Below are 12,742 nucleotides of genomic sequence, written 5' to 3' on the forward strand. Positions count from 1 at the left end.
CGGATTAAGGTCCGGACTACTTGCTGGCCATTGCATAGAAGCAATATCGACTTCGTTCAGATACTCGGACACAATTCTGGGACTGTGCGGTCTTGCATTCTCATGCTGGAAGATGAAATTATCCCCGATAAATCGGGCAAATGGTACTGCGGTACCATTTGGTATTGTTTCAGGATATCTGTTAGATAAACTGTGCTATTTTTTGTCCCTCTGGCAAAAACATGCAAATCGGTCAGAGCCGTAGAACATACACCACCCCAGACCATAACCGAGCCATCTCCGCGAGGCCGCCTTCCAGGAATGTTGCATTGAATTACTCTTACACGTCTGTCAGATGACTCCAAGCAAAATCTGGACTCATCTGAGACCAGTATTCGTGCCCATTCATTATCATTCCATCTGGCATGGTTTTCGGCAAACTGCAGACTTGCTTGCTGATGAGGTACTGTTAATAAGGGTCCAGTAGCAGGGCGTCGGATGTGCAAGTTGTCTTCTAGAAGACATTGGCGAATGGTTTCGAGGCCATTTCGAACGTTAGTTCCTCGTGCTAGCTGCATTTGTAGACGTAGGGTATGGGTGAAGCGTTCCCTAACAGCGAGCAATCTCAGATATCTGTCCTGTGTTGGTGTTGTGGTCCAATGTCTTCCTTATCCAGGACGCCTAACATGGTCTCCAGTCTCCTTGTAACGTTGCATGACCCGAGAAATGGTAGATTGCGAAACATCAACCCTTTAAGCTAGCGCAGGATGAGAATATCCTTCGCCCGCTAATGTAGCCACTTCAAGGCACTCATCACGGCTCAAATTGCGAGAAACTCAGTTCATTGTGACAAATCGCTAGCAATACAATACAAATTATGGTCATTGTTCACTTTAACTACTTCTGGAATTTTCCCGTTTTTTCTGGCTAGACAGCCTCAGGGCGTCCTCCTACATCGTTTTCCACCACTCAAACCTTGTGCAAATGAATTTTCCTTACCCTTTAGTTATACTAAGACATTGGCGCGACCTTGAAACACAACAAGAGAGAAAAAAAGGCATTTGCACAAGGTTTGAATGGTGGGAAACGATCTAGGAGGACGCCCTGAGGCTGTCTAGCCAGAAAAAACGCGAAAATTCCAGAAGTAGTTAAAGTGAACAATTACCCAAATTATGATACAAATCGATCAAAAAGGACAACCGTTTACTGTACGTGTTAACACCTTATCTTTTAGTAGGGATTTTTTTTAACAATAAATAAGCAAAAACAAGCTATCTACGAGTATTTTAGTTTTTGCACGTACTTTGTTAACAATTCATAGCATGCATGTTTGGAAATTTTTGTAGGTAAGCTTTTCGATTATTACAGAAAATGTTAGTGATGCGTTAATTTCTGGGAGCAGTGTATTACACAGCCTGGCATCCTACAGAGAATATCATTGCAGTGGCGGCAACTAATAAGTTATTTTTATTTCAGTTCTAGTGTAATTAATCAATCAATTAATTTCTTCGTCTCATATTCAGATCTTTCGGGTTTACTTAAACCTCGGCTGAATGTCGGTTATTGAGGTTAAAACAAGAGAAAATATTAGTTAATTCTTTAAAGTGCTATCATGGTTGTGAATTGCTGTGTACCTGGTTGTAAAGAAAAATATAGAGGATCGACAAAGTCAAACTTGCTTGCTTCAAACCTTGAAACGTTAAATATTACTAAAAATTGCACCAACAATGTACGAGAGGCTAAATAACCCAGGGCGATCCTTACCAATACGCATGCGTTAGTGGGTGCTTTACTGCTTTGTTGTTACATGTACCTCATGGTACTGTACCGCGTGCTGCACGAAAGGCAAAGAGCAGTAGATGAGTAGAACACAGACTAAAGATATAATTATGTTTTTATCTGCGTCTCTAATAGGTCTATTATTGTATTCAATTTGGCGTTGTTTATGGCTATCTCTTAAAGCACTCGTAGTTTAATAGATCTCTAAGAAAATTTTTATCAATATTTCAGTGTATTATTGTCATTTACACCAAAAAACTTCCAATATTAATTTTCAAACTCTACTTTTTATCATATGTTGCAGATGTAGTTGCATCCGTTACCTTGAATTACCAATTACATAATACAAAATTCCCTAGACTTTGAAAATTTAATTTTTTTATTTAAAATTTAAAACAAGGGTGCAAATTCTAAAATAGTAGTTTATTTGACGAGTTTGTGTGTAAATTGGTCCTTTTTTGGCACGCGTGGGCCATTTTAAAACGCGAGTGAAACGTTCACAAAATACAGACAAACCCTGTATCGTATGATAAAAGTGTTTGGAGCTTTAATTGCTTGGAGAATGGCTATAGTAATTCCTTTCAGCAAAGTAAGGGATTAATTGCTCATGTAAGGGAAACACATAATCTAAAATTTGAGTGTAATGAAATTGTCGTAAAAGATATGAATGGTATGGTAATAATCAATTAGAAAGAAATAAAGAAGAAGCTGGTAAAAATGTATTCGACCACAGTTACGATTTTATAATATTTTCTAAGTCCGTGAATGTCAAATTTAAATAACGCGCAAAATTATAGGACTTGCGCACAAGTAATGGAATGGCCTGGGTCATTTAGCCTCTCGTCAACAACGTTACTAACCTCTGGAAGTGGTTAAAGTCACATAGGCAACACTCCTGACAACTGCGCATGTATGGAAAAGCATTTTAGGCACATTGGATTGCTTGGTAAAACTTATACCCTCTGTCCACTGCAGATTTGGTGATAATTTTTATTTTTGTAATATGTAAATCATTAATAGGACTACGTAATGCATATTGTTTGAACAACGCCAAGCAGTTTTATTTTGTTAATTTTACTCTTCAAAGTTGAAATTAATGAACGTAAATAATTTGACAAAAAAACGTAGTAGGCAATATGGGAACAAAAATTAGGTTTTATATTTTAGTTTATTACGTATTTTAATCATGGCCTCGAGGAGGTCTCGCTATTTATTTTTTAAATGAAACTGACAAAAGTCAAAAGTGGAGCTGGTTGAGTTGAGCCGACAGGGACGCTACTCTGGCGGCCGCTCGACGTATTTTCCAGAGCGCTAGAATAGTTATTTATTTAACGAGTTCGTGTGTAATTTTGGCTTTTTTGGCATGAGTGGACCAGTTGAAAACTCGAGTGAAACGAGAGTTTTAAAGGTCCACGAGTGCTAAAAAAAACCCAAATTACACAAGAACGAGTTGAATACAACGTTTTTTTTGTTCGACGAGCCCTTAAAGGCTCCAAATCGCTAAAAATCTTTAAAATTAGCTTGACGTTTCGTTTTGACAAGTAGTCAAATTTATCAAAATCCGTCACAGGAGAAAATCCTCAAATTCTGAGTGTCGAACAAAAAAAATATTAACAAAGTATCATGGATTGTGTTCGTACTATCTTGAAACATTCGCGCCACTGATTCTTATTGGTTGTTTGAAACCCACGCGAAAAATAAATTATATGACATTTCAAATTTGAAATTGTCAGTGCTGTCAAATGATTTAAGTAACTCGTGACATAAAATCAACCCAGAAATTTTGAATGCTCGAATAGAACCCAAGGTTTATAAGCTCCGTGGAGTTTATTGGCTGGCTTTTTGGGCTTTTTTCTAGCGAGGGAACACCTAATGCGTGATCGACAGACTCTGTCGTAAAAGTTTAGTACATTGTGACGTCACGAGTAATCTTTGCGGGGGGGAAAAAATTGAAACTATTGTTTTAAATGGCAACGAGGCAACCTACTATACAAATTAGTCAGTTCTACCAACCTTGGCATTACAGCATAGACAACACGGTAAAGTAGGTTTACTGTGTTGTCTATGCATTATAGCATTAAATCTCAACTCAACATTAGCAGGACTACATCAATAACAGTGCAACAAGCAAAGGCAAACACAAAAAATGCTCTTTTTTCATAAAATTAATTTATTGAAATATAGAAAAAGCAACATCTTGTCAGTAAATAAAACTCAGCTCAACATAATAACAAATTGTCACCAGTTCTATTATCAGACATCAGCTATTTAGATGAGTTGATATTAGTTCCGCAACATGATTTTCAGGATTAACTTGAATTACATTTTCCCAATCGGTCGTATCTCGAAAGACAAGCATATGAGTAGTATAATCACCGTCCACAGCCAGACCTACAAGAACGTAGTGCTCAATTTGAAATGATTTCAGCGCCTGTAAATCTCTGCCTGTGCCAGCTTTCTTGCTCGATCCGTTTTCTGGGTTTATTTTATTAGGTAGAAGTTTAACGATATCTTCTGCAGCAGCAAGGGAGCTTTTTTCCTTAGATCCAATTTTGCCAGGTTCACTACTAGCATTAGAATTGTATTTAACTTCAAAGATCACGGCGAAGTTGCCACGACCCCCCCAAACATCAATGCGGACCCAACATGGCTTGTTATTATTATCAAAATATTGTACTACATATTCCGTATCACCTTTCTCGTAGTAAGCATAATGCTTCAAGATTGCCAATATGTGGGAGCATATTGAAGATTCATTCTTAGGGTGCACATATCTAAAAATACATGCCAAGTGTTCACAGAGTCTATCTAGACTTCTCTGAAACTGTGTAGAGTTTTGCGTGGGTAGTGACTCGAAGATCTCTCCGCAAGAAGTTAATTTTGATTTAATATCTTCTGGAAACTTCTCATGGTATTTCTCGAACATCGTACGGTAAATTTCTTTAATTTCGAGATTTGGGATTCTTACATGTATCTTCGCTCCCTCTGTAAAATTATCTTCTGTTTTCTCTGGATTGTGTGCCAAATAACCTCGTTGTAAGAAAAAGTTGAAAACTGCATGTGGGTCCGGGTTCATTTCCTCACGATACAGCCCGAGAAGATCTTCAACATTTACTGCCGATTGATATTTCATTGCAATGGTACCAGAATCGCCATACAACAGTGTGTGAACAGCTGTCATAATAACGGTAGATTTCTTGAGTACTGACACAAGTGGTCCAGTCAAAAAACCTCCGTCCGTCCAAAAACACAATTTGACCTTATTCTTATCTTTATTTAAACTTATCTCTTTTATGTACCTAAGGACGGAGAATAAGCAGTATCTGGAATATTCCTTGTTTTCACCAGAAGAGGAACCCTGATAATAGCCATTGTAGTTTGCGTTGATGTCGCTAATTATCTTCTTGATCTCAACATCTCCCTGTGGGCCACATAATTTCCTCACTAAAGAATCAACCTCTTGAGCAGTCAACCCGTAATATTTAGAAAATCTATCGTCACTCAAGAAGTATACCTCCATTGTGTTGTCCATAGTTGACAGTCCAGAATTTCTAAATTTGCAAATGCCAGTGACCAAGGCAGCTTGAAGTTTTAACTGTTTATCTTCTGATTTTAAAATCGAACATACCACATCAGTGATAGTAGTTCCTATCTCACGTACTTGACGTTTAGAAAGCTCACTTTCCATGGCGGCTACGCACGGCTTGTCAATTTCATCCACCAAAAACACTGGATCTCTCCCCCAATGTAAACTCAAGCTCATAATCAAATTCTTCAAACCATCAATCACTTTCCCCACAGAGAGACTCTCAAGATTATCATCACTGTAGCCTAGCCATGTTATACATGTTTTTTTCAAAAGGACATGTTTCGAACTATCAGATTGAAATTCTTTACTATTTTTAAGATATTCGTTTTCCAAATAACCAATCCTCACTTGCTTTGCACACTCAAATATTGCTTCTGATTTATTTTCGGCTCTGCAGTCCTTGAAATTGAAGAAAATCACTGGATGACGCCCAAAATGTTGGATGACAAATTTTTCTTTTTTCAAGATCAAACATTCTTCAAATGTTGTGTCCTCAAACTGCCTAAGAAATACTTTCATGTTCTTTGAGGGATTTGATCGTAGTTCCCGCATTGTTGGGTCCTTTGAAACATCTTCTTTTGTTTTTGTATCTTTATCTTCAATGTCGCAGAATAAACGAATCATAGTAAGGTTGATAGTTTTGCCAAATTTTGATGGTGCAAACATCATGGCGTAGATTGGCTCTCGGTGTAGTAATTCTTCTATGAGCATAGTTCTATCGACAAATCCGTCCGAGCTAGCAACATCTTCAAACCTCTGAGCGCTTACGTCGATGACAGATCGCTGTGAAAGAGAAGAAGCATTACAGTTATCAATTAGCACAAGCCATTAGGGAGCAGAGTTGAAAATTTTATGTTGATAGATAAAGTTACCTTGTTGGAAGCTGATACTGTGGTTGAATCATTGTCAGTTTGAGTTTCAACCTGCATGTGAAAACAAACAAAAGTTAATTACCTTGAACTGTAGAATAATGTAGTGGTACGTAAAAAATTGGAATAAATGTAAACTTACATTCAACATCTTGGCAACGGAATTTACGTCGTCTGCCAGCTTCTGCCGTTTACGATCCGGTGAAGACATCCAGCTGCAAACACAGATCATAGTAATAACTATATTAGTGTGTAAAGTCATGTTGATTAACAGTATTAAAATATGTACAAATGATTTCGAGAAATAGAAGGGATAGAGGATTTTAATGTTATTGTTTTATATCATCAGCTCATAATTACCTGTGCACCCTCAATTCGATCAGAGGGGTTGTATTAGCCACTTTTTTAAGTAGTTTTCAGACATTTTAAGTGTGAATTCCTTTTTTAGAAAAAATTGGTTTAAAATCATCACGGAATCTTAAGGGCCTGTTTCACCAACATGTGTTAAATTTAACTACAGATTAAAATATACCGAGTGTATTATGAAAAACCTTTGGTGCTATAACTTCCTTATTTTTTATCCGATTTTAACAAATGATACGTCAAACAAAATCGTTTTAGAAACACTATAGCCCGACATGCTATGACTTTTTTTTAACATTATACAGGGTGATTCATCTTTTACCGCCGGTGGCAAAATTGACCTTAAAAATTATGATTTCACTTTCATATTTTGCAGACCTAATTTGTTATCCATAAGGCACATAATATCAAAAAATGAAATTTATAAGTTAATTAGGTCAAATTTTGCCATTTTCTCAATTATTAATTGTTTAATTTATGCAACCTTGTAGATAGTATACAGTGAGCGGCAAAAGTATGGAATAAATTCATTAAAAATTAAACAAAATTTTTTTCAAAAAAATCTTTGAACAGGTCAATTTTAGTTTATAAAAATACATGATTTAGTATCAAAGAAAATTCCAAGCAGTCATTTGTTTTCGAGTTATCACGTCATCCATAGTTTTTTTTAAATGGAAACCCCCTATTTTTTTTCTTGGTTCTGATAGCCCTTTTAATTGTCTAAATGACAGTATAAAAATTTTATCTTACATAAGAAAATTTTTGAGAAAAAAAAATACTAAAGTTGGAAAAAATAAATTTTATAACGAACAAAAACAAGTCAAAAAATCAAGTAGGTAAATCAAACAGTCAAATGTTATTGTCAATTTCATTCGTATGTGTTATTTGTTTTACAAAACGTTTTCGAAAATGACTCATTTAACAGAAACACAACGTATAGAAATTTTAATTTTGATTGGGTGCGGGGATAAAACTAGATAAAACTAAAACAGAGGGAATTTCTTCATAAACTTGCTTATTGTCAACAAGCTGGGGGATGGCAAGTCGAACATTTAATTCAATAATTTTAAATACTTAAGGCTGTGACACGATACTAAATTTCACACAAAATTCTGTACAAATGACAAAGACACACTATGATCCTGAACGTTCGTTGGTCCTGATCGAGGGTCTCTCTCATTTTATAACAAATTTTCTACAAAATTTAGCATCGTGTAATACAGCCTTTACTAACACAGTTTTTGTTCGTTATAAAAAAAAATTTCCAAATTTATTTTTTTTTTTCTCAAAAATTTCCTTATGTAAGGTAACAAAATTTTTATACTTTATTTTGCATTAAAATATGTATTTTTATAAACTAAAATTGACCTGTCCTAAGATTTTTTTGAAAAAAAATTTGTTTAATTTTTAATGAATTTATTCACTGTATGCACACTCAGATATTTTCACACAATTTTACCATGTTTAATTAATTTTAGCGTATGGTATTATTAAAATAAACGCATTTTGATATTCAAATTTGTATTTGCTTCATGATTTACGACATAACGTCCAAATATCTTAACAATAGTGTTGTGAGGTCCGGTAATTGACTTCGTCAATGACCCATTTGACCGGTCAATAATTGTCAATGACTTGACGTACTTGACCAGTCATTTTTTAAATTTAAGTTTCCCGCTTATAATGTTGAAGATTATAGGATATAATGACTGTTTGACTGATGAGATGAGGTTATGTTGGGCTGCCTTATTTCATTTACGTAGCTGCTGACAATGAAGAGATCGATTATGACAATAAATAAGTAAATTATGATAATGAAACATCTAAAACTTGAATAAAGATCATTGTGGAAAACGATTAAGCTTTTTATCTATTAGGAAGAAGTGGTTTTTGTTTTTCAATCGTTTTTGTGTCTTCTTAACATGACATACAATATATTTTTATTTTCATAAAATACTTACCTACTTTTTTAAATTCTAAACGAATGTTAAGTATTTTAAAAGAAACTAAAAAATTGAAAATAAACACACACAGTTGCGTTGAGAGTTTTAAAGCGTTTTAAATTAACAAAAAGTTCAAATTCAAGCAAATATGTTCCAGAAAAAACAAAGTATAACTTCAAACAATTCAAACTTAACCTCACTTACACAATTTTAGAACAATAATTTATCGATCAATAAATCTTATAAAAAATGGAAGAACCATTATTTGGTATTAAAATAATCCTTGGCATTGAAAGAATCATTTTGTGATGTTTAATTAGTTCCTACTTTTTGACCAATAATGACTGGTAATTGACCGATTAAGGACCGGTCAACTTTGACCAAAAATAAATGACCGGTCATTTATCCATCACTACTTAACAATACGATTTATTAGAGGATTTTTATTGCCACAGCAGGGGGTCCTTTGTAAAATCGAAGAAATTCGCCTAAGCAGGTCAGTTTTACAAGGTAGTCATTGTTAGAGAAAATTTACAACACTAAAAGCCAACAACCATCAATAAAGGCAACTTTTCCATTAAAATCGATTTAATTCAAAAACTATCAAACATTTTTCGAAACGGATTGCAGATATTGATTTTATACGCCATTAGCCACATTCAAATAAATTATACCGGTCGAAAGTAAATTTTTCGACAAATAAAGTCTGTAAATTTTATAAATTTTTCTCAATTCTTAAAGGTCATTTTGCCACCGGCGGTAAAAGATGAATCAGCCTGTATTTTTTGACAGACCGCAGCTAACTTTGTTTTTTTAAGTTGCACTGTATATTTTTTTATCTATATTCTGATAGATGTTTATCTTCTGAATACACAAACATTACAATAAAAAATAAAAAAATTATTTTTAATAAAAAAAATAGAATTTCCAAAAACATAAAAAAAACCATAACTTTACTATAGCAAATGTTTGAAATTACCTCCATTCTCTCTAAGGCACATTCGACACCTTCCACTGACGCCCATTGCGGCGTTTAATAAAAATTCTGGTGGTATCTGTTCACATACTGCTACGATTCTTTTTATTAAATCATCTCTGTTATCGGCCGGAGTCAAATAGACATTGTCTTGAATGTCCATAGCTGTCTTAGTCACTTTGCAAAATTAGAATGCACTTTTATTACTGTTTAATGTGACTGCTTGATTTTAAAAAAATACATCATTTTTTAATTTCTTCTTTTTGTTTTTATGCATGAGCATGGTTGTTTACATTTTCATATTTAAAATAAAAATCTCTATAAAACTGAGCAAAAAAAGTTAATAGCGCCATTTGAAAAAAAAAAGTTGACTATCATTTGTCAAAAACAGAACTCAAGAACAAATATTGGATCAATTCAAATTGTAGCCCATTTAAAACGATTTTGTTTGACATATCATTTATTAAAATCGAATAAAAAATAAGGAAGTTATAGCACCAAAGGTTTTTCATAATACACCCGGTATATGCAAGTCAATTACTGATTAAAAGATTTTTTAAATCCCTACCTGGGCAAATATTTAAACTTTCAAGCCAGCGATTCCGTAGAATATTGTCTGAAGGCAATTCAATGAATATTTTTGTCTTTTTATAATCCTTAAGCTTGTTTGACACGATGCTAAATTTTGTAGAAAATTTGTTAGAAAATGAGAGAGACCCTCGATCAGGACCAATGAACGACCAGGATCATAGTCTGTCTTTGTCAGATCCTGATCGTTCATTGGCCCTCTCTCATTTTCTAACAAATTTTCTACAAAATTTAGCATCATGTCATACAGCCTTTATACGTCTCCAAACATCATTTTACATGCCATCTTTTTGACATTTAACGTTTCACGCCAATTTCGGCGCCTGCAAAGTAGCGCCAAACGGCGAACGCCGAAAACTGGCAAATGAACAGGCCGGAGAAAGCCAAGAGTCTCGACTATTTAGAAGAACGTGCTCATAACCTACCATTTTGTCGTTATTAATGCTACGTCAGATACCTATCTGTCAAATAAACCCACAAAACATATCCGGTTGCAGTGTTGTAAATACCCGAATAAATAGTTATTTGTATATCAAGGATGCGAAATCGTCCTTTGACGAACCGAGAGAAAAATTGTCGTCAAGGCCGCTTTGCGGCAGAGACAAGACAATCTCGAGGTCGCACACAAAAAATGTTCTTAATTGTATTGCCAACTTAAACAGTCCTTCTTGTACACCCGGTACAATATATATATATATAAGCGTTTATTCGATGCCGAATTTAAGCTACTCCTATTGGAGTTTTTCGATTCTGCTTTTCCTGCGGTGAATCACTCCGCCTTGTTCTTCTCTCTTGTTATCGCTAGATTCCGGTACAATGGCCAGCAATAAAAACTAGCCATCACTTTTCTGTCACATCAAAATCCAAATGTGTAATTAATGCTTTAATGAGTTTAATGACAATTTGACATTTAAATGATGGCTAACTTTTTTTGTCGGCCACTGTACACTGTATTAGGTACCTAATACAAAAGTACGTGGACCCCCCAAAGCAAAAAGCTATCTACGCCACTGTCCCTCATTCCTTCAAATCTTGTGCAAATGATTTTTCTTGCCCTTTAGTTATACAAAACATTGACGCGACCTTGAAACACAAAAAAAAAGGCATTTGCACAAGGTTTGAGTGGTGGGAAACGATAGAAGTAGGAGGACGTCTAGCCAGAAAAAACGCGAAAATTCAACCGGGAGCTAAAATAAACAATTACCAATATCAAGACATTTTACTTACAATTCAAAAGGCGAAGACGAGGTACTAAAACTGGCAACGGCTCAACCACAGTCAATTCAACTTTGTCAAGTTTGTCAACACTCAACGAGCAGTTGAGCACAGAAACAGAACCAACAGAGCAACCATAGATGAGAGAGTGATGGTGGTTATGGTTAAATAGATGGCGGAGGGCGGACTCCGGACTCGTATCCTCACGAGAGGCTAAATGACCCAGGCCATTCCATTACTTGTGCGCAAGTTCTATAATTTTGCGCGTTATTTAAATTTGACATTCACGGACTTAGAAAATATTATAAAATCGTAACTGTGGTCGAATACATTTTTACCAGCTTCTTCTTTATTTCTTTCTAATTGATTATTACCATACCATTCATATCTTTTACGACAATTTCATTACACTCAAATTTTAGATTATGTGTTTCCCTTAGATGAGCAATTAATCCCTTACTTTGCTGAAAGGAATTACTATAGCCATTCTCCAAGCAATTAAAGCTCCAAACACTTTTATCATACGATACAGGGTTTGTCTGTATTTTGTGAACGTTTCACTCGCGTTTTAAAATGGCCCACGCGTGCCAAAAAAGGACCAATTTACACACAAACTCGTCAAATAAACTACTATTTTAGAATTTGCACCCTTGTTTTAATTTTTAAATAAAAAAATTAAATTTTCAAAGTCTATGGAATTTTGTATTATGTAATTGGTAATTCAAGGTAACGGATGCAACTACATCTGCAACATATGATAAAAAGTAGAGTTTGAAAATTAATATTGGAAGTTTTTTGGTGTAAATGACAATAATACACTGAAATATTGATAAAAATTTTCTTAGAGATCTATTAAACTACGAGTGCTTTAAGAGATAGCCATAAACAACGCCAAATTGAATACAATAATAGACCTATTAGAGACGCAGATAAAAACATAATTATATCTTTAGTCTGTGTTCTACTCATCTACTGTTCTTTGCCTTTCGTGCAGCACGCGGTACAGTACCATGAGGTACATGTAACAACAAAGCAGTAAAGCACCCACTAACGCATGCGTATTGGTAAGGATCGCCCTGGGTTATTTAGCCTCTCGTGTATCCTCACCAGCAAAGCACGTTGTAACTCGTACAGCACTCACGGGCGGCGCCACTGAACATTTTATATTTTAAAATAGATTGGCGGGACATTTAAAAAAATTGTTAAGAGGATAAAAATAATAATAATTGTAGAGTATGCAAGTGACCAAATTTATTAAAATCACATAAATCTGACAATTTTACAATACATATTATAAAACAGCAAATATTAATACTAACTTCCGCCTTTTGCTTAATAACATCATTCAAATTCTTGTGATCCCGACTTGATAATATTCTATTTACATTGTTAACCTACGTGAAAATGTAAAATTTGACAAATTTTTCACAAAACTCTTCAA

The 12,742-nt window shown here is 34.7% G+C and overlaps 1 protein-coding gene across 1 annotated transcript; it reads right to left on the reverse strand.

Annotated features, from left to right (window-relative positions):
* Positions 1-3,893: 3,893 nt before the first annotated feature.
* On the reverse strand, positions 3,894-11,485 carry LOC138126222 (uncharacterized). The gene is made up of 4 exons (XM_069041950.1): positions 11,314-11,485; positions 6,359-6,431; positions 6,220-6,270; positions 3,894-6,130 (listed from the first exon to the last, which is right to left on the reverse strand). Exons 2-4 carry the CDS (start codon positions 6,425-6,427, stop codon positions 4,019-4,021), a joined length of 2,232 nt encoding a protein of 743 aa, XP_068898051.1. The 5' UTR covers positions 6,428-6,431; positions 11,314-11,485; the 3' UTR covers positions 3,894-4,018.
* Between the last annotated feature and the right edge of the window lie 1,257 nt (positions 11,486-12,742).

The sequence above is a fragment of the Tenebrio molitor genome, chromosome 3, assembly GCF_963966145.1.
Source record: "Tenebrio molitor chromosome 3, icTenMoli1.1, whole genome shotgun sequence".
NCBI lineage: Eukaryota > Metazoa > Arthropoda > Insecta > Coleoptera > Tenebrionidae > Tenebrio > Tenebrio molitor.

Coding starts and splice junctions, on each gene's coding strand:
- LOC138126222 (XM_069041950.1), bottom strand. CDS start 6,427: ATGTCTTCACCGGATCGTAAACGGCAGAAGCTGGCAGACGACGTAAAT. Junction 6,271..6,358: donor CCGTTGCCAAGATGTTGAAT/GTAAGTTTACAT, acceptor TTTCACATGCAG/GTTGAAACTCAAACTGACAA. Junction 6,131..6,219: donor CAGTATCAGCTTCCAACAAG/GTAACTTTATCT, acceptor TCTCTTTCACAG/CGATCTGTCATCGACGTAAG.